The sequence below is a fragment of the Balaenoptera physalus genome (genome assembly GCF_965194825.1).
Source record: "Balaenoptera physalus genome assembly, chromosome: 11".
Taxonomy (NCBI): domain Eukaryota; kingdom Metazoa; phylum Chordata; class Mammalia; order Artiodactyla; family Balaenopteridae; genus Balaenoptera; species Balaenoptera physalus.
Genome location: NC_138896.1, coordinates 45277506 through 45304241, shown reverse-complemented (window position 1 = coordinate 45304241; position 26736 = coordinate 45277506). Strand labels below are relative to the sequence as shown.

Sequence of the window (26736 nt, the reverse complement as noted above, 5' to 3'; positions counted from 1 at the left end):
CCTGGCTCCTCCCTTACCTCTTTGGAACAGTCCTTCAGAGCTGAGAGGCTGCCTCCCAGGCTTGAAGTCTTCAGTATATCTGCTGAATAAAACATAATGCTCAACTTTTAAAAAAATTTTATTTTGAAGTATGGTTGCTTTACAATGTTGTGTTGGTTTAAGGTGTACAGCAAAGTGATTCAGTTATACATATTTTTTTCTAATTCTTTCCCGTTATTGGTTATTACAAAATATTGAGTATAGTTTCCTGTGTTATAGAGTGGGTCCCTTTTGGTTATCTATTTTATATATAGTGGGGTATTTACATTAATCCCAAACTCCTAATTTATCCCTCCCCGCCTTTCCTCTAGGTAGTCGAATTTGTTGGCATATAATTGTTCATAGTATTCTCTTATGGTTTTTTGTATTTCTGTGGTATCAGTTGTGATTTCTCCTCTTTCATTTCTTATTTTGTTTATTTGGGTCTTCTCTCTTCTCGGTGAGCCTGGCCAGAGGTTTGTCAATTTTGTTTACCCTTTCAAAGAACCAGCTCTTAGTTTTATTGACTTTTTCTATTGTTTTTTTAAATCTCTACTTTATTTCCTCTCTGATCTTTATTATTTGCTTCCTTCTGCTGACTTTAGGTTTTGTTTATTTTTCTTTTTCCAATTCTTTTAGGTGGTATGTTAGGTTGTTTATTTGAGATTTTTCTTGCTTCTTGAAAAAGGCCTGTATCGCTATGAACTTCCCTCTAAGATTGCTTTTGCTGAATCCCATTGATTTTTCATTGGGTTGTGTTTTCATTGTCATTTGCCTCAACGTAGTTTTAAATTTCTTCTTTGATTTCATCATTGACCTACTAGTTTTTTAGTAGCCTGTTGTTTAGTCTGCATGTAACTGTTTTTTTCTCGTTTCTTTTTCAGCAGTTGATTTCTAGTTTCATGCTCTTGTGATTAGAAAAGATGCTTGAATACTTCTATACTCTTAAATTTGTTGAGGCTTGTTTTGTGCCCTAGTATGTAGTTAATCCTAGAGAATGTTCCATGTGCACTTGAAAAGAATGTGTATTCTGCTTTTTTGGATGTAACATCCTGAAAATATACCAATTAAGTCTAATTGTATCATTTAGGATCTCTGTTGCCTTACTGATTTTCTGTCTTGAAGATCTGTCCACTGATGTGAGTGGGGTGTTAAAGTCTCCTACTATTATTATATTCCCATCAGTTTCTCCCTTTATGTCTATTAGTATTTGTTTTATGTATTTGGGTGTTCCTATATTGGGCGCATATATGTTGACGAGTGTAATATCCTCTCCTTGTATTGCTCTTTGTATCATTATATAGTGTCCTTCTTTATCTTTCTTTATAGCCTTTGTTTTAAAGTGTATTTTGTCTGATATGAGTATTGTGACCGCCGCTTTCTTGACCTTTCCATTTGCATGAAATCTTTTTCCATCCCCTCACTTTCAATCTATGTGTATCCTTTGCCCTAAAGTGGGTCTCTTTCAGGCAGCATGTTGTAGACTCTTTTTTTTTTTCTAATTCAATCTGCCACTCTGTGTCTTCTGACTGGAGTATTTAGTCCATTAACATTTAAGGTAATTACTGATAGATATGTATTTATTGCCAATTTAAACCTTGTTTTCCCATTGATTTTACATTTCTTCTTTGTCTCTTTTTCTTTTTGTTTTTCCTTTTGTGGTTTGATAATTTTCTTTTGTATTATGCTTGTGTTCTCTCTATGGCTTTTGTGAATGTATTGTATGTTTTTGATTTGTGGTTAACCTGTTTTTCAAGGATGTTAACCCCGTCCTATATCTAATTGCTTTAGACTGGTAGTCATATAGGCTCAAACACATTCTAGAAAAAAAAATTCTACATTTTCTTACGTTCTTCCCCCACATTTTATGATTTTGTTGTCCTCTTTTACAACTTTATGTGCATCCTTTTGATGTTCATCACTTTTACAGAAATTGTTTGATTTTTTTAAATCTGTGTACTGGCTTATTTAAATGATTTACTTTCCAATTGTGATGTTCTCTTTCCTATAGCTTCTTACTTCTTTTCTATTTAGAGAAGACATTTCAATATTTCCTTTAGGATAGGTTTAGTATTGCTGTATTCTTTTAGTTTTTGCTTGTCTGAGAAATTCTTTCTCTCTCCTATTCTAAATGATAATCTTGCTGGGTAGAGTATCCTAGGTTGCAGATTTTTCCCTTTCAGGACTTTGAGTATATTTTGCCACTCCCTTCCGGCCTGCAATACTTCTGTAGAGAAATCAGCTGACAGCCTTATGGGGGTTCCCTTGTAATTAACTTTTTCTCTTGCTGCCTTGAAAATCCTCTCTTTAACTTTGGCCATTTTAGTTATAAAATCTTGGTGTAGGTCTGTTTGGGTTCATCTTGTTTGGGACGTTCTGTGCTTCCTGTATCTGGATATCTGTTTCCTTCTTTTGGTTTGGGAAGTTTTTAGTCATAATTTCTTCAAATACATTTTCAATCCCCTTTTCTCCTTCTTCTTCTGGGATACTTATTATGCATAGACTGGCACACTTTATATTATCCCATAGGTCTCTTATATTGCTTTCTTTCTTTTCAATTTGGCTTTTTGTCTGCTGTCCTGACTGGGTGATTTCCATTATTCTATCTTCCAGATCACTTATTCATTCTTCTGAACGATATCATTCTGCTATTCATTGCCTTTAGTTCAGCTTTTGTCTCAGTGAATAAGTTTTCCAATTTTTCTTGGTTCCTTTTTATAGATTCTAGTTCCTTTTTACAGTTTCTTGTTCCTTTTTACAGTAATCTGCCTTTCTATCAATAGCCTTTCTTAATTCCTTCAGTAGTTTCATTATCTCCCTTAAACTCGGTGTCTATTAGACTGAAGAGGTCTGTTTCACTTTTTGTTCTTTCAGAGGAATTCTCTTGATCTTTTTTTAAAATTGGGAGTGGTTCCTCTGCTTCTTCATTTCACTTATATTTCTCTTACTCTATGAGTTTAGGAGAAACAGTTATCTGCTGTGGTCTCGGAGGGTTATTTTTATGTAGGAGCATCCCGGTGTAGCTTGTGTGAGTTTAATATTTTTGGTGTGAGGGCTGTTTTTAGTATGGATGCCTGCCACCTCCTTCCTCAGCATGTGCTGGCTACTATCCCCTTGATAGAGGGTGTGACTGGTGTTGTAGTGACCAGAGCCTGCACTGGATATTGAGCAGAGCCTCTTCTTTGCTCTGTGGTTGTCACAGCTCTGTCGGGGGGCAGGGTCTGTTCGTTCGTTGTTGGAGTAGAAGCTCCAAATCTGTTTCTGAGCTGAGGCATGAGGTAGGCAGGACTGGAGTGCTCCTGCTGGGAGAGGACCCACTGAGAATTCCTTCCCCGGAGTTGTCTACTGGGGAGCGTGCTCTGTGGTGCCACCTGTCACCTGTTGTGCGGGCTCACAAAGTACACTGTTGTTGGCTCTGCTCTTGGCCTCACCTCAACCATGGGAATGTCAGCAATTGGACCTGATGTCCCTCAGGCATTGTTTTCACAAGGCCAGCAACACAGACCTGCTGAAGTCAGGTCCCAGGACTGTAGTAGTCATGCACCTGACTCGCCATGGGAGCTTTGGAAGCAGCCCAGCCGCGGCCCAGTCCCTGCGTGCACACACCCACAAAGCCCACAGCTGTTAAGGCCAGACCCGTCCCAGCTGCAGGGGCACTCATTGTCTGCTTGGATGTCCCACAGGTGCTGAATTTACAAAGCCGGTGGTGCAGGTGTAAATCTGCAGCTTGCGCAGCCATGGGAAGAGATTTCCTAAGTTGCACAGCCCGTGGGGCTTCACTATGATTTCAGCCCTGCCTGTGTGGGGGCAACCTGCTGGCACCTGCTCCCAGAGCCTGCTGAGGTGGCGGCCGGCACAGGATTCCACCGAGGCAGAAGCTAGGGCGTGGATGCCTGCCCAGGCAGCAGCCGGGGTGTGGGCACCTGCCGAGGTGGCGGCTGGGTTGTGCACTCCCGGAGCCCGTGGAGGTAGGGGCCGGCATGTGGAGAAAGAGGCTGTTATGGCACGTCCCGCCCCTCCCTTCACGTGCCACTTGACAACGGCACTTTGCTTCTATAGAGGGCCCGGGCTTCTTCCACATACACCGTCGGTTACAGTCATACCACACCCAGCTCCTTCAGGCTGTCTCTGCACAGCCTACCCCAGTCCTCTCCCTGGGATTTTCCTCTTAACCCCGACTCCAGCGCCCAGCCCCTGCCCATACCAGTGGATGCGCATCTCAGGCTGGGGCGCACAGGGAGGTGGCCTGGACCGTCTGCAGGTCTCCCTCTGTTCCGCCTGCCCAACAAACCGATTGTTGCACTTTCCTCTAAGCCCCTGAAGCTCCCTTTCTGTCCTGGCTGATCTCCCTGCCAGTGACGGGGTTTTCCCAGATGCGAGAACCTTTCCTTTTTTTCAGCTCCCTCTTAGGGACGCAGGTCCCATCCTGCTTCCTCTCCCCCACCCCACCTTTCATCCTACCTGGTTACGTGGAGATTTTTCTTGTCCTTTCAGGTATTTGAGGTCTTCTGCTGGTGTTCAGTAGGTGTTCTGTGAGAATTGTTCATTTGTAGACATATTTTTGATGTATTTGTGGGAGGAGGTGAGTTCCACGTCCTTCTACCCTGCCATCTTGATTGGAACCCCCACAGATTCTAAATTAAATGCATTATTTGCTGAATTTACTTTCTCTCCATGCTTTCAGTGTAAAAATTCAAACACACTACTATACATAAAATAGGTAAACAACAGGGACCTACTACTGTACTCAACATCTTGTAATAACTTATGATGGAAAAGAATCTGAAAAACAATGTATGTATAACTGAATCACTGCATTGTACACTTGAAACTAACCCAACACTGTAAATTAACTATACTTCAATTAAAAGATTCAAGAAACCAAAACCCCTCAAAGAGCCTCATAGTTCCATTATGGTGAATGAATACCTAGAAACATAGGGCTGAATTGAAAAATCCATCATGCATTTATTAGCAGTGCTGTTTCACTATCTTGTCATCAATGTTCAAAAACAGTCTTGCACCTGAAGGCTCAGGGAAAATACAGAAGCTCTATGTACAGACATATTCTTTAGCTTTTGATAAGGTTCTACAGTGATAATTCTTGGAGAAAATAAAATGTCATGAAGAATGGACAAAAAAAGCTTATGGGACAGAAAGCAAATCCAATAACAGGAAATCGTATCACTTTTGGCCGGAAGGTGAGATGAAGTGGGAAGATAATTTCCTACAGGTGACAAGATTTCCATAGCATCACAGAGCTAATTGCCTACAATGCCAATTACAGTGAAAAGCCTTAGACCAGGACAATAGCTACCTGTCAAAAAGAAGCTCCATTCTGAAAAGGAGGCCAGATGTTCTGGGTAAATAAGTGATTACCTGCATGTAAGTTAGATACCCTTGTGAGAAACACTACCTCTGGGCAGACAGTGTCTTTGGGAAGCCCACTCCCAGGTAACGCTGTGCACCTTCCAGGGCACCTGACAACCAAACCCGCACACCTGTTCAAAACGCACCGTTCGCGCACGGTGCTCCTGTCTGTGCGTTGAAAGGGCTGCCCCCTCCTCTGCAGCAGGGCCCTCCCTGACTGCCCAGTTTCCTCAGGGAGCAGTGCCCTGCCTTCCTGGTTCCAGCCCCTCTGGCTCCCTGCCAGCCTTCTCTCTCCTCCCTTTGCCAACATTAGAAAAGAAGCTAACAAATGGATCTAATTACCACAGTGGTCTGAGGCTTCTCGACTTTCTTTCCCTTCCAGCTGTAAAGATGTCCTCAGACCGAGCTTCACGTTCAGCACGGCTGTCAACTCTGTTTAATGCGCACTTAAATTTAATGTCAAGCTGATGCCTGTGGAAGACCTTGATTAAATTTGCAAACAGTAGTCTCTAGCCAAACAGGAATTTGAGAGTTGTCTCATTTCGCCTTTCAAGCTTAAATCCCAGAAGTTTTCTTTTCTTCTTTGCAAAGAATTACAGGAGTTTGCTTGCAAAGACCCTGAGTATCAGTAAGGTAGCAAAGTGTAAGAAGCAAATTCTCCCCATGCTTTTACAAAGAAATCCCTCAGCTTAAAATTCCGTATGAATTAAAGATCCTTCCCATGGCTTTATTCTGCTCCCTCTCATTCAAAATCTGTAACTATTCACTTTCACGACTATAATATTATAAGTATTCCTAAAAAGTTTACTTAAAATCTTCCTAGTGTTCTTTTATGCACATTGCAATTAAGAGTTTTATACTGTCTTGGCAGAGTGAAAAACAAAATGAAAGAAATGGGATAGAACCTCCACAAACAATGTCAGTTCTTCTACCAGCTGCAAATTTCCAACCTGGTTTCTGGCTTCGACTGTCTCTTCTTTTGTCTCTGACAATCGTACAGCCTCTCCTCCTTGAAGAGGTAATAAAAGACCAGAAGTTAAAAGATCCGGAAGGCCCATATTCTTTTTCATTGGCTACTGTTTTGAAAAGAGGCTGCTGGCTTTTGATTTTTCTTTTGAGTTCTTCCTATATCATCTGATTCAAGCAGGTCTTTCAAAGAAAACAATCAAAATTGTCTAGACCTGTGAAGCATGAAAAATAAATTGCTTTTTCCAAGTCCACAAACCATCAGAAAGGCATTAATGTCTATCTTCTTACATAAACCTCTAACCCCTATCCTCTAATTTACACACTTCACAAAATATTTACATATTCTTCTGTATAATACATGACAGGAGATCAAGCCTTATTACAAAGAAATGGAACTGGTAATACAACTAATATTTAAACTAGTGTTATTTTGGAGTTTGACTAGACACAAAACATTCAAGTTCTTGAGGCTGCTAGGATAAAATAGTCAACTCAGACATATCTGCTTGCTGTCGAGGGCTCTGAGCTGTTAGCTGATGGGTGCACAGGCTTCAAGAAAGGAGAACGTGCGGCAGGAGAAAAAGAGCGCCTTGCAAATTGTGCCCGATATGAAATACCCTGTCCTAAGATTTCTCACAGAGCTACAGTAGTAAGACTGCTGCTTGTTTTTCCCTTCTGATACAACAGAGACCTACCTTTCTATGCTTGGCTTTCCATCACAACTTAATTCTGTGGTTAAAACAGCCACATGAAGCACTCATTCTTAACATTAAAAAAAAAAAGGGTGTGGTTTTGCAGTTCATGGATGAAGTGGTCGGCAGTCATTGGATTCCTGCTGAGAATTATACATGATACAAGGAATAGCAGATGGTTTCAGAAGGGAGAGATTAATAGAGGTAATTTGTAGTGGAATAACACTATTTTCTGAACGAGGTAATAATTCACAAAAGACAAGCAAAGGTTCAGATAATATCTCATTTAATTATATGTTACTAAATATTCCAAGAAATCTTTGCTCAGCAGCCTAAGATAAAAACCTGATGAGCTGACATTTTTAGGTTCTGATGCTCTGATCCTGTTTAAATCCTTTTCTCATCGCTGCAGTTTCCCACAGGACTTAGAATGTGGTACTTCTAACAGTCCAGTTCTCTGAATACAATACAGTGTCTCATGTGATTCAAGAGGATAAAGGGCAAAAAGAGTGGATATATGTATATGTATAACTGAATCACTTTGCTGTACACCTGAAACTAACAAACACAACACTGTAAATCAACTACACTCCAATAAGAATTTAAAAAAAAAAAAAAAAAAAAGAGGATAAAGGGCAAGTACCCTTTTCCCCAGGAAAAGAGGACTGTATAGAATGGTATTTTTACATAATCCAAGGGAGTAGGTGAGGACAGGTTACATTTCAACCTGGGTCTCCCCTCTACGAGTCCAAATCCTCTGGGTGAGTGAGCAGAGCCTACGGGGAGGAAATGTGTCAGATCAGGGCCTCTCCAGGCACACGGTGCATTAGCCACTCGCCAAGGGCAGACAGAGAGCAGGGCGCTGATCCAGTGCCCCTGGGACCAGCCACAACATCCACCAACTCCACTGCTGGCACGAAAACAGGCATTATTACAAATATGGGAATATTCACCACTGAAGTTGATGAATTTACCAAACCTACTTGGCAGTTCACAGCACCCACAGAAGCAATGAGGTATGGAAGCCAGGGGTGGAATGAAGAAACACTGCAGACTCTCCTTAGAACCTTCTCCCCTTAGTGACGGGCTGTTCTCCCCGAGTGAATGGAGACGACAGCGGATAAGGAGGACCATCACTTTATATAATAAAATCCTTCTATTTGTTAACAGTATGACTGTACACATTCCGTTTCTCTTAATTCCTGAGTCACAACTCACTTCAGTAAAGTTTGCCACCACTCAAAGGGGTAAAAGTTCTCCTTGCTGATGTGGAATAACCTCAAATGACCAACTCAAGAGAAAAAGGAAAAAGAAAAACAGTTTAAAATCTTCACTGGTGATTTGGCAATACGTTGCATATTCCAAAATACCACTTTAAAAGCTGAGGTAATGTCTCCTCTGTTACGGCATAATATGACTCACAATTACACGCAGACACACTCATTATACATTTTGATATTTATTAACAAAAATGGTCTAGAAAAGGCCTGGGTCAACATTACAGTGGTAAGTGTTAAAATAAAAGCTGTTCTTAGTCGTGCTGTTTCTAGGGGACTGTAACCAGTCCAGAAAGCTGTTTTATCTCCTAAAACGGGACTTAAATCACACCATTCAAGCGTTAGATTTCAAAAGAAATTCTTCCTCTTCTCTTTTGTCAAAGCAAAATATACCGGAGGTCTTTGTTTTTACCTGCAAGGCGGCCTTCCCATGAAGCACGTGCACGTGCGGATGGATGAAAGGGGTTCGGGTGGAGGGAGAAGGCAGACAAAAAAGAAGAAGATAAAATTGTAAAGTAGGAAATAAAAACTAGTGAGGAAGACAGGCTACCAACTGCCCAGGAATCGTTCACTGAAGCAACTCCTCCAGTCCCTCCAGATCCATTTCCAGAGAGGAGTTGAGCGAGGCCAGAGCAGATGACACATCCTTGCTTCTCTGGACACTCGGTTTGGGTTGGGGCGTTTCTGGCTGGACAGATTCCTTCTTGAAGTCTTTACCTCCACTGAGGATCCGCTGGCTCTCAAAAAAGAACTGGTTTGGATGACTCAAAGAAAAGCCACAATCATCTACCTGTACAGGCAAGCAAATGTGCATCACATTAATACGTAACAAAAGTACAAATAAAGGGACGTCAAGAACGGCCCAGACCTCATTCAAAACCTACTCAATACACGAAACACAGATTCTCGTTCAATACACTCAAACCACTGCTTACATGATTTCACTCACAGGGAGTTTCAGCCACCGCCTGACAGTGACGAATCTTGCGCTCTACGTCCAGCCCAGACCCTTGCACGTGGCTCTGCTTCCCCACCCAACTCCTACCTGCCACCTCAGACCGCTCAAAGGCATATCCTAGCATTGCCTGGCATCTTGTTGGCCAATAAATATTTGTTAAAAAAAAAAAAAAAAGAAAAACAAGAAAAAAGGAGGGAGGATCTTTCCAGATGAGTTGGGTTTGGAAAGATGAGAGAGTGAAAAGCTGGGATAATGAGGTCCAGGGTAATGTAAGCAGCAGGACCCCAGGGGCAGGGTGAAGAGGAATGTCTGGGAAAGCAGGTAGTGTAGGTGGGCTGCTGTGAAAGGCACAGAAAGGGGTAACAGGAAATAAGGTTGGAAAGACAGGCTGGGGCCAGACCACAGAGAGCCTTGACAACCAGGGTAAGTAGCCTAGACCTAATTTTGTAGGCATCACAGAGTCACCAAAATTCCTTAAGAAGGGAAGTGATGCGATTAAAGATATGTGTAATCTTATGGTAGATTAAAATGGATTAGCAGGGAGTTAAAAGTTACCGTCACAGTTCAGGATGAACCTTCTTACAGGTGGACCCATAAACAGAAACAAGGTCTTTTCCGGTAAGACTTACTTCAGAACCTCAGGATTCTCTGATTCTCTTTAGTCACTTGTTGATACATGTTGGACCAATACTTTTATAATAATTCAGTGTATAGCAGATTGATAGTGTACACACTGATTTAAGAGTTACTACCCAGATCACTAAGAACAATTTTTTACCTGCTACTTTGCTGCTTAATTTCAAAATGTTTGCTGAATGTTTTATCTAGGATTTTTTATTAACAATGGAGTCATTTGTGAACTTCTTTATTATATTGTTTTTCACCCAACTCATTAAAAAACTGGGAGATTCAATATAAAGTTTGCATTTTACAAAGTGTTCCATGAAAACTAAGTTTACTGCCTAGCACGTTTCAATCAGAAGACTTTATGTTTTTTATAAATAGAGAATATTGGAGATTGGAAAGATGTAGGGAATACTTCAAACTGAATCTCCTCCGTGTACAGACTAGGAAACTGAGACCCAAAGAGATTACATAGTTTAGGGAAAGTCATAGAGCACTAGTAACTGGATCTGTCTGAATTAGAATTCAGGCCTTTAGATCACTTAGTTACTCTGAAATCTGTTTTAAGAGGTTTTATGGAAAGTCAAACAAACTTACAATCATATCATTATAAATATTATTTCTAGAGATAAACTTGTCTATGAAGATTATAAAAAACACAGTGGTGTCATTTCATGCAAAAAGAAGCTAGCACCTTTTGTGATAATTAATTACATATCAGGTATTTTCTACACCTTGCTTCAAGTTGTCAAAAGTGTCAATATATCTATCACAGAAGATGACTCTGTGGATTAAAGTGAATGATTAGATTTCAATGTGGACAAAATGAAATATGGTAATCTTTATACTAAGCCTCAGTTTCCTCCCCCATGAAATGGAGGTAATAATAGCAGCTATGTCATAGGGTTGCTATGAGGAAAACCAAAGAAATATGAGTGTAAAAAGAAAGAGTAGTTGGTTCTATGAAATCTAAATTAAATGCTTGGAAAGACTCAAGAAAGGCAAGTTACTTAAAAAAAAAAAATCAAAACCGAATTTCCCAAAAGATAGGGAGAAAGATCAGATTGCTTTGTTTTATAATTACGTTCCTTTTCCACTTTAAAGAAACCCAAACTGGAAACTGGTGATGGTGTATTATGCATATGGTTTTTGAAAAAAAATGAAATCTAATTCCAATCCCAAACCTACACTCAAACAAAAGACCCTGCCCTTATATCAAAGGATTAGTAAACAAATGGCATTCAAATGTTTTACCTTTAAAATGTAATGTTTAAAAAATACATATTTTTTATGACTGCCCATTTTAATTAATACTTTTATTAACCAACTGAAACAACGCCAAGGGTCTTGAAATGAGGGCCTGTAAACCATGGTTCTGTATGATGTCATGTTTCTCAATTTCTCTCTTAGGTTTGCAATCACCCTTTCTTAACTCATTTTGTTAAGTAAGCTCATTTTACCAAACATCTATTAAGATGCCTGGTAGCATGATGAACTTATGAAGAGTTTCCTTCTGTTTACTGGATTGTATTTCTTCTAGGATGGGTTCTTTCTTTTGAGTGTTTTCCTTCTTTCACTTTTATTTTTGCCTGAAGGAAGTTATCTTTCATTTTGCTCAAGGAAATAAAATTAGGGATTTTTAGGGAGGAAGGGGAGAAGCATAAACCAAATAGAACGAAAATAGATTTTACTTTAAAATTAATTAGTAAAAAGAATAGAGAAAGAGATTTACCCACATCTAAATCCCACATTTCACTTATTATTGCTTCAAAGTCAGCAGCTCTTTCCTTTACTCATTTAAAAAAAAAAAAAGGAATATTCAGTTTGCTTCATTCTAGATTTGGAAATACTAAGTGAGAATTTTCGCAATTTTGTCTGCTGGGAATCTTGTTTCTTTCCTTGCCTTTTTTCTTGTTTGGTTGCTATGGGTGATGTTTTTTCTTTGTGGTTGATGATTTTTGTATTATGTTTTGTACATTTTGTTAAATACTGGGAGAGGGAAATTCTGTGATGCATCTTCATTCTGTCCTGTTATCTTGGAAGTCCCAAAGTACCATAAAGAGCTAAAATAAGACTGGTAGAAGAAAGGAGTGGGATGGAGACCTTTATAGGCTACATTATAAATTTTGGATTTCACCTGAAGAGCAATGGGGAAGGCTTTTAAAGTTTTTTTAAAAAGCAGGTTACTGAAATGATCAGGTTTTTCTGTTTTAAAGATCACCCTAGCAGCTGTGTGGAGGAGAAAGAACTGGGCGGGTGCATGTGTGCAGCTGCTGGGAAAGGAGTCAGGAAGGCACTGCAGTGAGTGACCCGCATGAGAGACGGTGCCGCTCCCAGCCCAGGGTTTTAACTGATCTCCACAATTATCCTGAATGATGATTACAAAGCTTAAATGTACTTGGTATATACTGTTTAAGATTGCACGAAAATGTGTGATAGATTTTAACAAGATTTTTGTAGAGATTTCTATGGTGAAAAGGGAATTATGCTCAGCTATTTGGAAAATAAGTATTCAGAATGACTCAGTGCTTAAAGAGATCTATTTCTAAAGAAACTATTTTCAATTAAAATCCAGAGTTTAATCTACACAAGGCCTAGTGTTTTCATTTACAGATGGAGTATGCCAAAAGAAAAAAAAAAATTAACTTCAATATAAAACATTGCTCCCTAAAAATACTGAGGAAAACAGATTTCAAGCAGGCCAGCTTTTGATATCTACTAAGTGAATCTCTCTCAAACATGAGCTTGGAATGAGCATGTTCTGCACACAATGACCTTCACACAAACATAGGTCTCATATTTCTGCCACAGAAAATGTGGATTTTGAAGGACTGGAAGCAATACTGCTTTACCTATGGGACGTTTGGGTTTTAATCAAGAGGTTTTGCAATGACAGCTTATAATGAGGCAGCTGGTCTCACCAAAAAAGCCATATGGAACCACTGCAGCACTGCTGTAAATGTTATCAGTTAACTGGTTCATTTTCAAAACTTTCATTAAAGTGAGTTTAATCACAGAGGCCTCAAGAAAATAAACATAGGAGGTTTTTTGGGGGGTGGGGAGCAGGCAGAATGGCAGCAATATGAAATAAAAATAGATTCTATTTTTAAATTAAATTAGAAAAAATAATAAGCAAAGAGAGATATTCACAACAAAAAATCTATAGTGAGACATCTAGTGGATACAAACAGCCTTTTTATTCCCTTGATTTATATGTGGCTTAAAGTAGACTACTTCCATATGTGGGAGGATTTAGACATATGTCTTTTTAATATCTTCATTAATCTAAGGCAAGTTTTAAAAATTGGCTATAGTAGTAATACTCTTGCAGGAATAATCAATAGGAGAGATGCTACAAAAGCAGATTTGAGAAATAAAAAAGCACTTCTTTTTAGTGATGTCACAAACTCAGTGTTTAAATCTAATTTTCATATCTTCTCTAAAAAAAAAAGGAAAGAGGTTGAATAATAGACCTCAATTTGTTAAAGTTCTGAGGCTTCTTAATTAAAAGGGTCCACAAATAATTAAGAACATATATTAAATTAAAACTCTCAAGCTGAGCAAGCAAATTAAAGAATACAGTCTACAAGGGAAAGAGTTTGCAAAGATGATGCTGAAAATACCAAACAGATGTGGCTTATCTGTTGAGATTCTTATTCTGACAAAACTGATGAGAATTTGTTGTTGTTGTTTACTACTTTATTGATGTTTAGTCCTTTCAACTGTGTGAAAATAAAATTTTTATGTTTTTAAATAAAAACACTATTTTCAACAGTTAGGTGTAATAGTTAGAGGACTGGACCCACGGCCCAGAGCAGACCAGGGTTCTGGCTCCAGACCTCCCACTAACCAGCTGTGGTCCCTAGGGCGTCACACAGAATCACTAGGCCTGTTTATTTTTTACCATAAACTATGAAGGCTGCATCATGAATCTAGACAGGAAAATACTAATGGCCTCCACAGCTGTTATTACAAATACAGTCCCAGGTTTTACAGAACAGCAGTCAGGGTTAGATCATGAGCTCTAGATGAGGTCCTTGACAGCCTGGTTAAAATTCAAGCTCCACTCCTTAGGACCTTAGGCTCTCAGCCTCTCTAAGCCTTGTCATGGTGGGGATGCAAATCGTGCCCAGCTGTGGTCTGCAGTGTGGACCAAAGGAGCCAGTGTGTCCAGAGCACTAACTGCTGGGCCTGGCACACGTGAAGGGTTCTGTAGGTGTTGGCTGATTATTATTACCATTATTATTTTCATTATTATCAGTGATGTTATATTTTTCCTATGAAATATGTAAGAAATTCTGCAATTATATAACCACGAAAGAAAAGTTATTTCATGAAAACTAGAAAACATAAAAGCGATTATAAAACTTAGCATATTGTGGAGACTTCCCTGGCAGTCCAGTGGTTAAGACTCCACCCTTCCAATGCAGGGGGCACGGCTTCGATCCCTGGTCAGGGAACTAAGACCCCACATGCTGTGCGGTGAGGCCAAAAAAAAAAAACAAAAAACTCAGCACATCGTGGTAGCTGATGATGAATTCAATACATGCAGCATCTTTTCTGGGAAGGTCACGAATCCCTCTGAAACCTGATAAATGCTCGACTCCAAAAACGCACATATGTACTTAGAGAAAAAAATGTTTCAAGAGGTGCATGGACCTCTGGTGCATTCTTGGCTGTCTTTCCTAGGTTAGGAAGCCATGAACAGGACCAGTACTTGCAAACTGGGGGTTTGTGAGCTAAGTCGACCTGCAGATGTGCTGTTGGCCTGCACACGGCCTTAAAACTTGTCAATGTGAACGTCTCTAACAGCATGACTTCTTCAGTGGTGTTCATCTCAGGCAATTTCACTTTTTTGGGTTATCTGCCTGACCCCTGCAGGCCTCTGAGTTTGTGACCTATGCTTTACACCTCTCAGGACCTACTAGCAGGCCTTTTGTATAGGAGGCTGGCAAGAAAACAACCAAACACGTTTCCCTGACTCTCTTGCAGCTAGGGGTCCACTGTGTAACCTAGGTCGCCATGCAGATAAACACAAGACTTGGGAACTAGATTAGGGTAACGTGAGTTGGCAACCACAAGTAAAAGCATCCAGTTTTCTACAAGAAAGATGGCAAAAGCCTTTGGTTCTTCTGGACAGCTGAAGCCAGTGTTCCAGACCTACTCTGAGAAGTGGTTACCTAAGGCCTGTGGGTCCAGTCCGGCCCAGAATTTGCTCTTGTAAATAAAGTTCTACTGGGACAGAAGCATGCCCGCGCCTTCACACACTGTCTGGGCTGCTTTTGCACGAGAGCAGCAGATGGAAGCAGCTGTGACAGGGAACACGTGGACCACAAAGCTTCAAACTTTCACGACCTGGCCCTTCACAGAAGGTTTGCCAACCCTTGGTCTTATCCCTAGAAGTGGAGTGGTGGGTGGCAGCCATAGTAAGATTTTCTCAGGATGTAGCTTCTCTTAGTTACAATATTCCTGGTTCTGTAGCATCCAAGCTTAATTCCCTGGCCCTTCTATAAATTCTATAAGCAACCTCATACCGTGTAATAATTCCCTTTCCACTGAAAACAGCTGGAGTGGTTTCTACTGCTGCAGCAAAAAATCCTGAATGAAACACAGAGTAACAAAAGACAAAGGATCAGGTTATAAAGTTTAAAAATTTACTTACATTATGTGTCATCTCGAAGAACTTCTGACAGGCTACCTGGTAATGTGTCCCTTTTACTAAATCCAAAATCTAAAATGAAGGGAAAAAAGAGAAAGAAAAATTAGAAATTAAGTTTCTAAACCACTGTAGCTCCTGGTTGCCAGCCTTTTCATAATCTTCATTCCAGACAGGAAATGCATTAAATCATGTAGCACGCTGTACCCCTGCAGCCTGGACACTGTGATAATTTTGACATCATACAGTAGCTGTTTAGGTTGGCATTAAACCACTGATGACAAGAGATAGTAAGTGATTTTGCTGACCTACCAAATGTGAATTTCAGTAACTTTACCTTGACAACAAGATGAAAACAGATCCTAGTATTATGACTTCGACAGTTATTGTCAGAATATCATATTGCAACATCTCTTCCAAAACTGTAGATATAAATCTAGTAATCTAAATGGTTGGTGCATGAAGCAATCAAGTATACTATTTAGATTTTTATTTTCTACATTACCAGTTTGTACAGATACAGCATAAAATACAGCGGTGTGCCCATCAGAAAAATTTAATGTAAACCCTTCGGATGAGTATCTGTGGAGAGGGAATGCTTTTGCCTTCAATCAGATTTGTCCTTTTTTGAAATGAAGTTATTTCTAGTAAAGCTCAGCAGAATGTGAGAGTAAATAGTCTATTCTGACCACCTATTAGGAACATCACCCTATCTTTTGTAAATACAATTTGCTTTCCAATTCTACTTCACGTAATCTCTTCAGAACGGCACAAACTCCCATCCTTATCAGCAGACTGCAATGCCAGTTGAAATTTGTAAAGTTTTATCACCTTTATCACCTCCCCTGACAAATAAATAGAATATATATTTGGCCTGTTCATAAAACACAGTAAAATGCTGAAATTAAGAGACAGCCTCAAATGAAGGAAAAAATAATTCTGAAGAAATGTTAATTTCTATCCCTTTTCAAAAGGCTGACCTTCCTATGACAAAAAGAAATGTACATGAAGTCTCAAATTCTTGCTATCCTCATTACTGAATATAGTTTACAACTTTTAACAGATACACACAAAAAATTACAGGGCAGAATGGGCATCACATTATACTGACAAGAGTATGCTTAAAAGAACTGTTTTTCTCTGACTGTCTTATAGATTACATTTCTAAATTTCAGGTCACCTTTTATTAAATCCTACGTGAAAGACCTGTGTAAATGCCAACCAATCACAGCACCCAGGATTCTGCCTGTCTGCCTATTTGAACTGTCTACTTTTCTTGAATTATTAGAGCAAAAGTGAAAAATAAATCAGTTTTAAATGAATGACTATAAACTTTTAAAATGAAGAAAGTCACCAAGTTTTTAAAGTAATTCTAACATTCTGAGCTCATATTCGCCTATGTTTTTACACATAGATAATTCAAACTGTGCTGAGATAAACTTGCAATTGAGTACTGGCAAACATCAGTGATACCAAGGTATGAATATCTATGAATTACAATTTTGGAGAAGCAAGGACTTCAAACATAAACTTAAGTTTAAATGATGCCATAAATTACCTGAAGAGAAAAAGAATTCACAGAAATAGACAAAAATCCCAATTGTATGGTGTGTAATAAACTCCCTTTATTTAAAAACAAAACAATGAATTTAACATCTTATTCTGTGTATATACATTTCTTGTTTATATATATACATATATATGGTATATTTAGATATCTTCCTTGCAAAATAAATATGTAACATTATATATAACAATCCAGTATATATGTTTGGGAAACATGCTATAAAGAAATACTTGTAAGAAACATACTAATAAAAATACCTAGTTGGGTGACATACACATATACAAAAGTTATTATGGGAAATTGAGAGAGAAGCCACAGAATGTGAGAAAAGCTGATGTATCTTGAAATTTTAGGTTCCATCAAAAAATTAAACTTAGATTAATTACACAACAATCCCCTCTCCACCCCATCCCCTACTCCACTCCAGAGACTAGGCTCTTCCTTAAGGAAAATCATTCACTTCTCCTCTGACATTTTTCTTCATCTTTCTAGGAAGAATTTTTATTTGAAGTTTTCTTGCAAATTCATAAATACATCATTTGCCTATCTATCCTTAAACAACTTCACCTATCATGTTGCAGCACATTTGAGTGGATGAAAGTTTCTGCACAGATGTAGAGGTGTAATGGGGAAAAGAGGCAACAGGGTGTTTTTCACTGGCTAGGAAAGCTGTTCAGAGGAAGATAAGTTGAGTCCCAAGGAGAAGAGAGAGGGAAGAAGAAAGATAGCAACTAACAGGTCAGGGAGACAGTAAGTGAGCCAATAGGAGAAACCTGAGAGAAAGACTGCTCTGAGGTGACTGGGTATTACTGGTAGGGACTGTCTTCATTTCTCAGATGAAAACATATACTCTCTTAAAATAGAGGAGTGTGTCTGTCTATTGTGGGCCATTTAACTGCAGAAAGAATTAAAAACTGAAAAATCATATGCAACTGAATGATCTTGTTTTCCTTAAGAGAGTTTTTCCTTAAAAAACTTACATGTTTTAAATTAAGATAGAACTTCCCTGGTGGCGCAGTGGTTAAGAATCTGCCTGCCAATGCAGGGGACATGGGTTTGAGCCCTGTTCCGGGAAGATCCCACATGCCGCGGAGCAACTATGCCCGTGAGCCACAAATACTGAGCCTGTGCTCTAGAGCCCGCGAGCCACAACTACTGAGCCCATGTGCCACAACTACTGAAGCCCACGCGCCTATAGCCCGTGCTCCGCAACAAGTGAAGCCACCGCAATGAGAAGCCCACGCACTGCAACGAAGAGTAGCCCCCGCTCACTGCAACTAGAGAAAGCCGGCGTGCAGCGATGAAGACCCAATGCAGCCAAAAATAAATAAAATTTTAAAAATAAATAAATAAAATAAAGATAGAAAATGTGAAATATTACTAAAAAGAAATCCAACAACAAATAAAAATATATACTTTAGTTTCCCATTATGATCTACATTAAAGAGATACAGGAAAAGACAAGGAAGGGTCTTGGACACTGAATGAGGTTTGGTTTTCCTGAGTGGAACGGGGAGCTGCTGCAGTGCTCTAAGCACGGGAGTGAAGTGGACGACTCAAATTTTCACCGGATATTCTGCCTGCTGTGCTGGGGGCAGGGTGGAGAGTGAGCTCATTGCAAGAGTCCAGGGGACAGACGAGGGGGGCCTGGACCAGGTGCTGACAGTCGTAGTGGGGAGAAGGGGTGCAATTAGAGATAGAAGCATTTCCCACTTCGTGGCCACGGGCTGTTTTTGAAAAACAGCTGTTCTATGTGAAAACACTCCACAAGGGCCTGTCTCCCCATGTTCTGGAGTAAAGAACCCTCTCCCTACCCCAACTGACTTCCTAAATAAAATGCAGTAAGATGCCCACATATCAGTAGGAACTAGCATGTAAAATAAATGTAAAACACCCAAATACCGCTTACTAGTCGCTAGGCAACGTGATGAGTAAGAGTGTGAGGCCTCAAGCCCCCTAGAGTCAGCGGCCACCCCCTGCTGACTTCAGCCTTTGCACAGGTGAGTCTGCTGCTCTGCTGTCTGCACACAGCACAACTGCAGACCACCTCTGCACCTTCTCTTCTTAAATTTTCTGATACAAACACCCCTTGCAAACACTGTATTAAGATATCCCACAGGCACATCTATTTTGAGGATGGTGCTGGTGCCATGTGCTGATGGTTGGGTGACTCCAGGGCAGGAAAGACAAAGCTAACAATCAACAGGAAGGGAAAGGAGAAGTGGGGTGTGAGCAAGACACTAAAATGTAGTTCGTCAAACAGGAGCAAAAACCGAAATGTGACAAATGAAACACCAAAAGCCAAGAAGGACAGATGTCCGGAGGGCTGTGTAACGGAACTTGGAGTCAAAGCTTCAATTCTCTGCGATATGTCTGAACAGCCCTGGAAGAACTCAGAGACACTGAGAAGGCTGACTGCCAACTTGGCCGGACTGACCAGGGAGGGGTCTACAGCAACGGCTGAAACGCATGACAGCTGTGATCACTAAGCCATCCTTCCTTCCTGAAATTCAGGGTCTTAGGAAGAGTTGGTCTCATTCAGAATTTAAATTTTTTGTGTAGTCATAATTCAAGTGACCTTTTATTAAAGTGCTAAGTTTTAACAGAAGAGTCCGTGTCCCTGGGCTGTGGACAGATACGCCTGACTCATAGCCAGACGACTGTGAGCTTGAAGAGATGTTAGGTTCAACCAGAAGTGGTATGCTTTTCTTTGAAGCTGAAATTTTTCTTTTATGTTTTCTCAAGAATGAAGAAATACTGGATGTGGTAATATTATATGATGTATCAATGTTGAACTTACCTACCTAACCATGTTTTTTAAAATATGCTTTGCTTGGGGGGGCAGGGGTGCATAGCTAGCTAGTTCATAATGTGCGTGTTTACATATATTTTTTGTGTTAGTCATGTGTTGAATATGACATTAAAATTTTTTTAAGAAAAAATATTTTGTAGAAAAGCCAGAATGAGGAAATAGGCAGTAGTGCTTTTGGACAGTGTGTGTCTTGCCAGCAGAGGTCCTGAAGGGCCAGCTCCCCAAGGCTGGGGCTCAGAGGCAAGACTGGCCAAAGGGAGGGTTCGAAAGAGAACTGGAGAGACAAACACATATACATATACAGAGTGGAAAACTCTACAAGAAGAAGGAATATATGGAGATAAGAGAAGATAAATAGGAATGTGAAAGAAGCAGGTGGGAGGAAAGTGTAGAAAGCCCAAGAAATGTGGTCAGTGAGACAGAGCTACTCTCTGCATGGCCCGTAGATGTCACCACACAGCCCGCAGCCTGCAGCTGTGCCCACCCAGCAAGGACACAAACCCCCTCCAGCCCCCACGGTCCTTCTGGAAGAGCCACAGCACACCACGGTTTCCTTGTGAACTAGCATTAATACCAAACTAACAGTTCTTTAAGGAGGAAACCAAATCAAGTGCCAATTCTGATGCCTAGGCTAGAAGTTTCCTAATTAGGCTTTAGAAAAATATAATTAGACAATCTGAAGAATCTTATCAAATAAAGGCTTATTTGAAAACAAAAGATTATTATTTAAAGAAAAATTCCAATGAAGGTCTAAGAATATTGCTCAAATGGCAATTCGAGTTTGGTTTTTAATGCCAATATTTCAAGGCTAAAGTATAAAATGTGAAGCTTAACAACTGTTCTAATACATCAGTAGTCAAAAGGCTAAGAAAAATTAAGAGGAAGAGTGATATCAAACTACTATATTTTGGTAACTCATATTCTTCAACTTTTTTCTCTCTATATCTTAAACTACTTATCAGCTGACTAAAGTCTATCAAGAAGAATATTAGATAGCGTTTCTTTTGTTTTTTTTAACAATGCAGTTTGTCATCTTTACAAGAAAACATTCACCATATTTGTATTTCCTAAGTTTGGTAAAAGCATTAATTACACTTCATCGACTATTTCATCCTCAAGGCAAATTACTGTTTGGTTTTGAACTCCAATTAAGTGGCTAATAACCAAGATATCCTTGCAGGGGAGGGGCAAAGAGCAAATAAGGCGACAGTTTTCTCATTCGATTGGTGACAGATCACAGCCGTTGACAAACATATGCGATACAAAGTACTGGTGGGAAATGTTATATTTATACTTATACACACACATATATATGTATGTGAAAATAGAAATATAGATAACATTTTATAACTTAGAGCCACCCTTCCTTCTCCCTTCTGATGCTCATACTCTCAGCCACCGAGACGTCCTCTCCGCCTTTGCTTCTGCACCTGCCATGAGGTCCAGATGGTTCTCTGGCGGCAGAATGCAGCCACCTGCCCATCCTGGGCTGCAGGGAGGAGACACTGACCTCACCAACCAGACACGCGGCTCAGCTGTCTCTAACTCAAGGTCACGTTCTGTTTTATTTAAAAGTGATAACAAGCTTGTTTCTTCCTAAAAAATCAACCTTTCAAGAGGAGATATTTGCTGATATTTTCCCGCTCCATTTCTAATCTTCCTTTATTTTGAAGGTGAGAGAAAACACAGTTGCGATGTAGAGTCTGAAACACTGTTGATCTTATTACTTGGCCCCTGTTTCTCCTACAAAACTTACAACTCTGCTGTGACCTTCACCTACTGGTGGGTCAGGGGCAAGTTTCCCACTCATGAAGATGTGCTTTCCTTCGTTTAAAACATTATGTGCCAAGAATTTTTCTGAGTCACTCTTCATTGTCTATAAAAACATAGTTATCCAAATAAATTGATTCTACCTCCAAAGGTCTTTAAAATTAATCTTTTCCTCTCCACTGTTAAGGCCCTCATCATTCCCTTTTTATTGCAAAGCTTCTTGATTTATCCCTTCCTCATTCAAGACAGCTTCTGAACTGCCACCATAGTAACTAACTTTCCTAAAACCCAGATCTAACCCTGGCATTGCTGGCTCCCAGACTCCTCATCCTGGCTCAAAAGGCCACGACCATCAGGCCACAGTCCCGCCCCCGCCCCCACCCAGGCCCCTCCTGCCCACCTGGCCCCTGGGTCCTCACACTCCAGTCCAGCTTCTCCCAGGGTGTATGCTTTGGAATTTTAGCTCACAAAACGCCAGTGATGACGCAGAGGGCTTTCTTGTCTAATGCACTGTTTGACTTGGTTTAGTCCAGAATTATCTAAGTTTCTTCAGGGCAGGACTTAACAGGGTGGTGTTTCTCAACTAGTCTGTCCCCAGAACCTGTTTTCATAGATCTCTCAGGACTAGGGCTCCTCAGACCACACCCTGGCGCCTTATCTGAATGTGCTCACCTCCCCTGAGTCTCACTCTAGCCCTTCTCCTGTCTAGCCTTCTCTCACCACACTGAATTTCTTTACTGTCTGTCTCCTCCACTGGAGTATCACCTCTGAGGAGGAGGGGCCTTGCTATTAGTTCATCACTATATTCCCAGGGTCCTGAATGGTAACTGGAATACAGTCACACTCGATCACATTTGCTAATGTTGAATGGATGTTCCCCCTTTGGCCTGATAAGCCTGACTTCCCTCCAGTGGGGAACTCCTACCCCACCTTCACACCCAATGCAAACGTCACTTCCTACGTGAAGCAATCCCTGATGTCACTCCCCCCTCCTCAGCAGATCTTCCCCTTCTGGCTCTTCAACTAGCATTTAGAATAATTTTTTAAAGCACTTCTACTTCATTATAGTTAATTATGTCTTGTAATGTCACTTGACTAAAAGCTCTAACACAGCTTCTTAAATCTTTTTGTTTCCAGACTTGAACATACGGAAAACTCAGCAACATGGATGGTGCTCGGGAAATGTTTATTGAGCCATAAAATAAATGTTTTTCCTCCCCAAAGAAACTTCCTTCTGTTTGAATCTGTCTTAGAGCACTTTTACCAGAGCGTTTGCAATTAGACAGTTGATTTCCATTTCTCTCTCTCTCTCTTTTTTTATTGGTGTAGCACCACAGGAAAAAAATTACTAACTTAATTTAGTTCTTCCACAGGCTTTAAAAGGGCTTGAGAGGTTTCTCCAGTCATATTTGAGGACACTTTGGAGAAGAGAGCGACATCACTCCATCAAATTAACTGGAATCCAAATGTAGAAACCTGTCACTGCTGTGTATAGTTTACACAAACAGGAAAACATCTTGGTCTGTGTACACAACAGCCCCTGCCCGCACCTCTCAGATGAGCTTTCAGACTATGACCGAGTCAGTCGGTCACTCTCTCACTCCATCCACGCAGCCCACATTCACTTTGCCCCTTGAAGGGACACCAGGATTGGGTTTATAGAGATGAAAGATACCATTTATGTCCTCAAGGAGGATAAGGCCACAAAGACAGTCTGGAGGGGAGGACAGACAAGGGAACAAAGAGTACAAAACAGGTGTTGACCTGATACAGGAGAACACAGGATGCTACAAGAAGGGGAGGGGAAAGGGCTCAATATGAGTTTCAGGGGAGAACGGAACCAAGTGGTAATAATGAATCACAACGATGAAGATAAAGAAAGGGTCAGGGCAACCCAGACACGGGGACGACATGCAAAGGAGGCACAGAAACTCCAAGCAAGATGCTTGGGGACGGGAAGAATGTAAAGTATCTTAGAAAGATGACCTGGCATCAGTGTGAAGGACTTTTGGGGGGAAGAGGGACTGTGGACAATGGGGAGAGACCAGAGCAGAAGGGACAGACTCAAGGGCCCTGGGAGTGGTCGTGGATGTTGTCCTGACTTCCGGCTTGAGCATCTGGTGCTGCACTCACTCTCCCCAGAGGCACAGTACCAAGGACACCGCCCACTCCTCAGGACCAGGGCACACTGTCTCCAGGCTCAGAGAGTGCTGACGACTGAGAGCTGGCAGCAGTCCCGTCGGCTGGGGAAAGCCATCTTCCCCAGAGTGGCCTGACTCAATGACCGGCCGACGCAGCACGCTCCTATCAAGGACCAGTCACAGGGTCATCTCACCTCAGAGCTCCCTGTGGGACCAGCTAGAGACCACGTCCCCTTCTGCTCTGTCCTGCCTGCTCCTTCCCTGACAGGTGCTGACCCCGAGAGCACTCCCCAGCAAACGTCCTGCATGCAAACCCCACTACAGCGAACCAGACCCTGACAAAGTGCAAGTTGTGGTTAGCTTGTTTGTTTGCTTTTGCAGGGAGAGGGATGGGAATCAGGTGAGGAAGAATAAGGTCTATAACAACATCTTATACACCTGCTCTGTCTGTATCAGATACTGTTCTGGTTATTTTACTTAACTACCAGCTCTCTAAATCTGTTTTTCACATATATATGCAAACACATGCGAAAAAGAATGCTTATAGCAATTTTTTAGGCCATTGAGATGCCTGGGAAAATCTGATCAAAACTGTGACCCTCCCCAATTAGAAAAGTGTGCCACACCTCATAAATCCTGAAATGTCCTGCAAGTCAGCTAAATTCTAAATAGAAGAGAGGCTTTCTGAAAGGTATATAACACTCAAGTTTAATAATCATATTACATTACTCCCTTATTTTTATCCACAATATAGATACCCTAATATTGAAAATGTCCCACTGTCTTTTAACTTACTATATTTGAATAAAGGTTTTGAATCATTAAAAATACGTCCAACATTTAGGTTAAAGGATTTAAGCTTTAGGGGAACACAAACAACTAAGTGAACTTGGAACAGGGGAGGGAGAGAAAGAGAAGGCTGAGGAGAGGACGGAGGGAGGGGAAGGCAAGTGAGAATCCTGTCAAGTCTGCTGGGAGGGGCAGACAGAAGTGCGGCCAGACCGCAATCCCACAGTTTACTCGCTAATCACAACTGTGTGGCGGGTATCCTATTTTTTTGCCTGAAAGCTTGCCACTTCAGAATCACTATGTCCTATGATCTTTATGGAAATGATGAAAAAGATTTATCCTTGACTTAATAGTTATTTTCAAAGATCTTACCTATAGAAAGAGATGTAGCCTATTTGCTTGAAAACAGAAACTAAACTAGAAGAAAGAAACTAAACTTAACACCTGTCACTCAAATGAGGTTTTTCCAATGACTGGAAGATTGAGAAATAAATAAATATATATGTTTACATATAAATATAGATTTATATACATATATATTTATGTGTATATATATATATATATATATATATATATATATATATACAAGACATACAACTACACATCCAAACAGCTCAACAAACTCCTAGGAGGACAAAACACACAGAAACGCATTAAAAAGAAACCACTGAAAGAGACAAAAGAAAACACAGATAGGAGCAAGACAAACCACTCTTCACTTACCAGAAACAGCAAGAGTATCAGCGGCCTTCTCAGCAGAACCCAAGGAGACCAGAAGGCAGCAGGATAACATACTTTGCTCAAAGAATAAAGCTGTCAACCAAGATTCATATGTCCTTTAAAAATGGAGAAATTAACACATTCCCAGATAAACAAAAGCTGAGGGAGTCTGTTGCTAGTAGACCTGCCCTACAGGAAATATTAGAGGGAGTCCTTCTGGCAGAAATGTAAGGTCACTAGACAGTTCTTGAAAGCCACACAAAAATAAAGGACACTGGTAAAGGTAACTACATCATATATAAAGGCCAGTATTACTGCATTTTTGATATGTAAGTCCTCTTTTTCTTCCAATATGAGTTAAAAGGCAAATGCATAAAACAATAACTATAAATCAATGTTAATAGGCACACAATGTATAAAGATGCAATTTGTGACAACAACAACATAAAGGGGGAGGGACAGAGTTAAACAGAAGGGGAGGTTTGTATACTACAGAGGTTAAGCTGGTACTAACTGTCATAAGTTTAAGAGGGTAACTGCAATCCCCAGGGTAACCAGTAAGAAAATAAATAAAAATACATATAGAGAAAAGGAAATGAAGAGAATTCAAACAGTACACTGCAAAAATATCAATCACAAAAGAAGGCAGTAATAGAAGAACTGAGGGACAAAGGGATGTGACCCACAGAAAAGAGCAAAATGACAAAAGTGAATCCTTTCTTATCAGTAATTATTTTAACTGTAAATAGATTAAACTCTCCAATTGCAGAGAATGGAAAAATGGCTGAAATTACATAAACTATGTGCTCTCTGCAAGAGACTCACTTTAGATCCAAAGACAAAAATAGGTTGAAAGTGAAAGGATGGAAAAGGATATTCAATGAAAATAGTAACCAAAAGAGAGCTGGGGCCATACTAACAACAGGCAAAACAGATTTTAAGTCAAAAAATGTTACAAGAGACAAAACGACATTATATACTGATAAAAGGGTAAATCTGTCAGGAAGATAGAACAATTACAAACATATACGCACTGAAAAACAGAGACCCAGAATACATGAAGCAAAAATCGAAAGAATTGAAGGTAGTAATAGACAGCTCTACAATAACAGTTGGAAACTCTTTCAAAAATGGGTAGAACAACTAGAAAGACGAGCTACAAGGAAAGAGAACCTGAACAACACTATAACCAACTAGACATAACAGACAATATGGAACACTCCATCCCAAACAGCAAAATATACATTCTTCTCAAGTGTACAGGGAACGTTCTCCAGGATAGACCATATGTTAGGTGACAAAATAAGTCTTAATAAATTTAAAAATGTTGAAATTATAGAAAACATCTTCTCTGACCACAGTGGGATGAAATA

General features: G+C 40.2%; 1 protein-coding gene across 4 annotated transcripts in view; it reads right to left on the bottom strand.

Moving 5' to 3' along the window:
- Positions 1–8488: 8488 nt before the first annotated feature.
- The window catches only part of PRIM2 (DNA primase subunit 2), a 281680-nt gene continuing 263432 nt past the window's right edge, over positions 8489–26736 (bottom strand). For all 4 annotated transcript variants that reach the window (XM_082414343.1, XM_082414345.1, XM_082414346.1 and 1 more), the window contains 2 exons: positions 15571–15639; positions 8489–9116 (listed from right to left, as the gene is read on the bottom strand). In XM_082414343.1, coding sequence (XP_082270469.1) covers positions 8895–9116; positions 15571–15639 — 291 coding nt within the window. In that variant the 3' untranslated portion in view covers positions 8489–8894. The remainder of the gene's footprint in view (positions 9117–15570; positions 15640–26736) is intronic.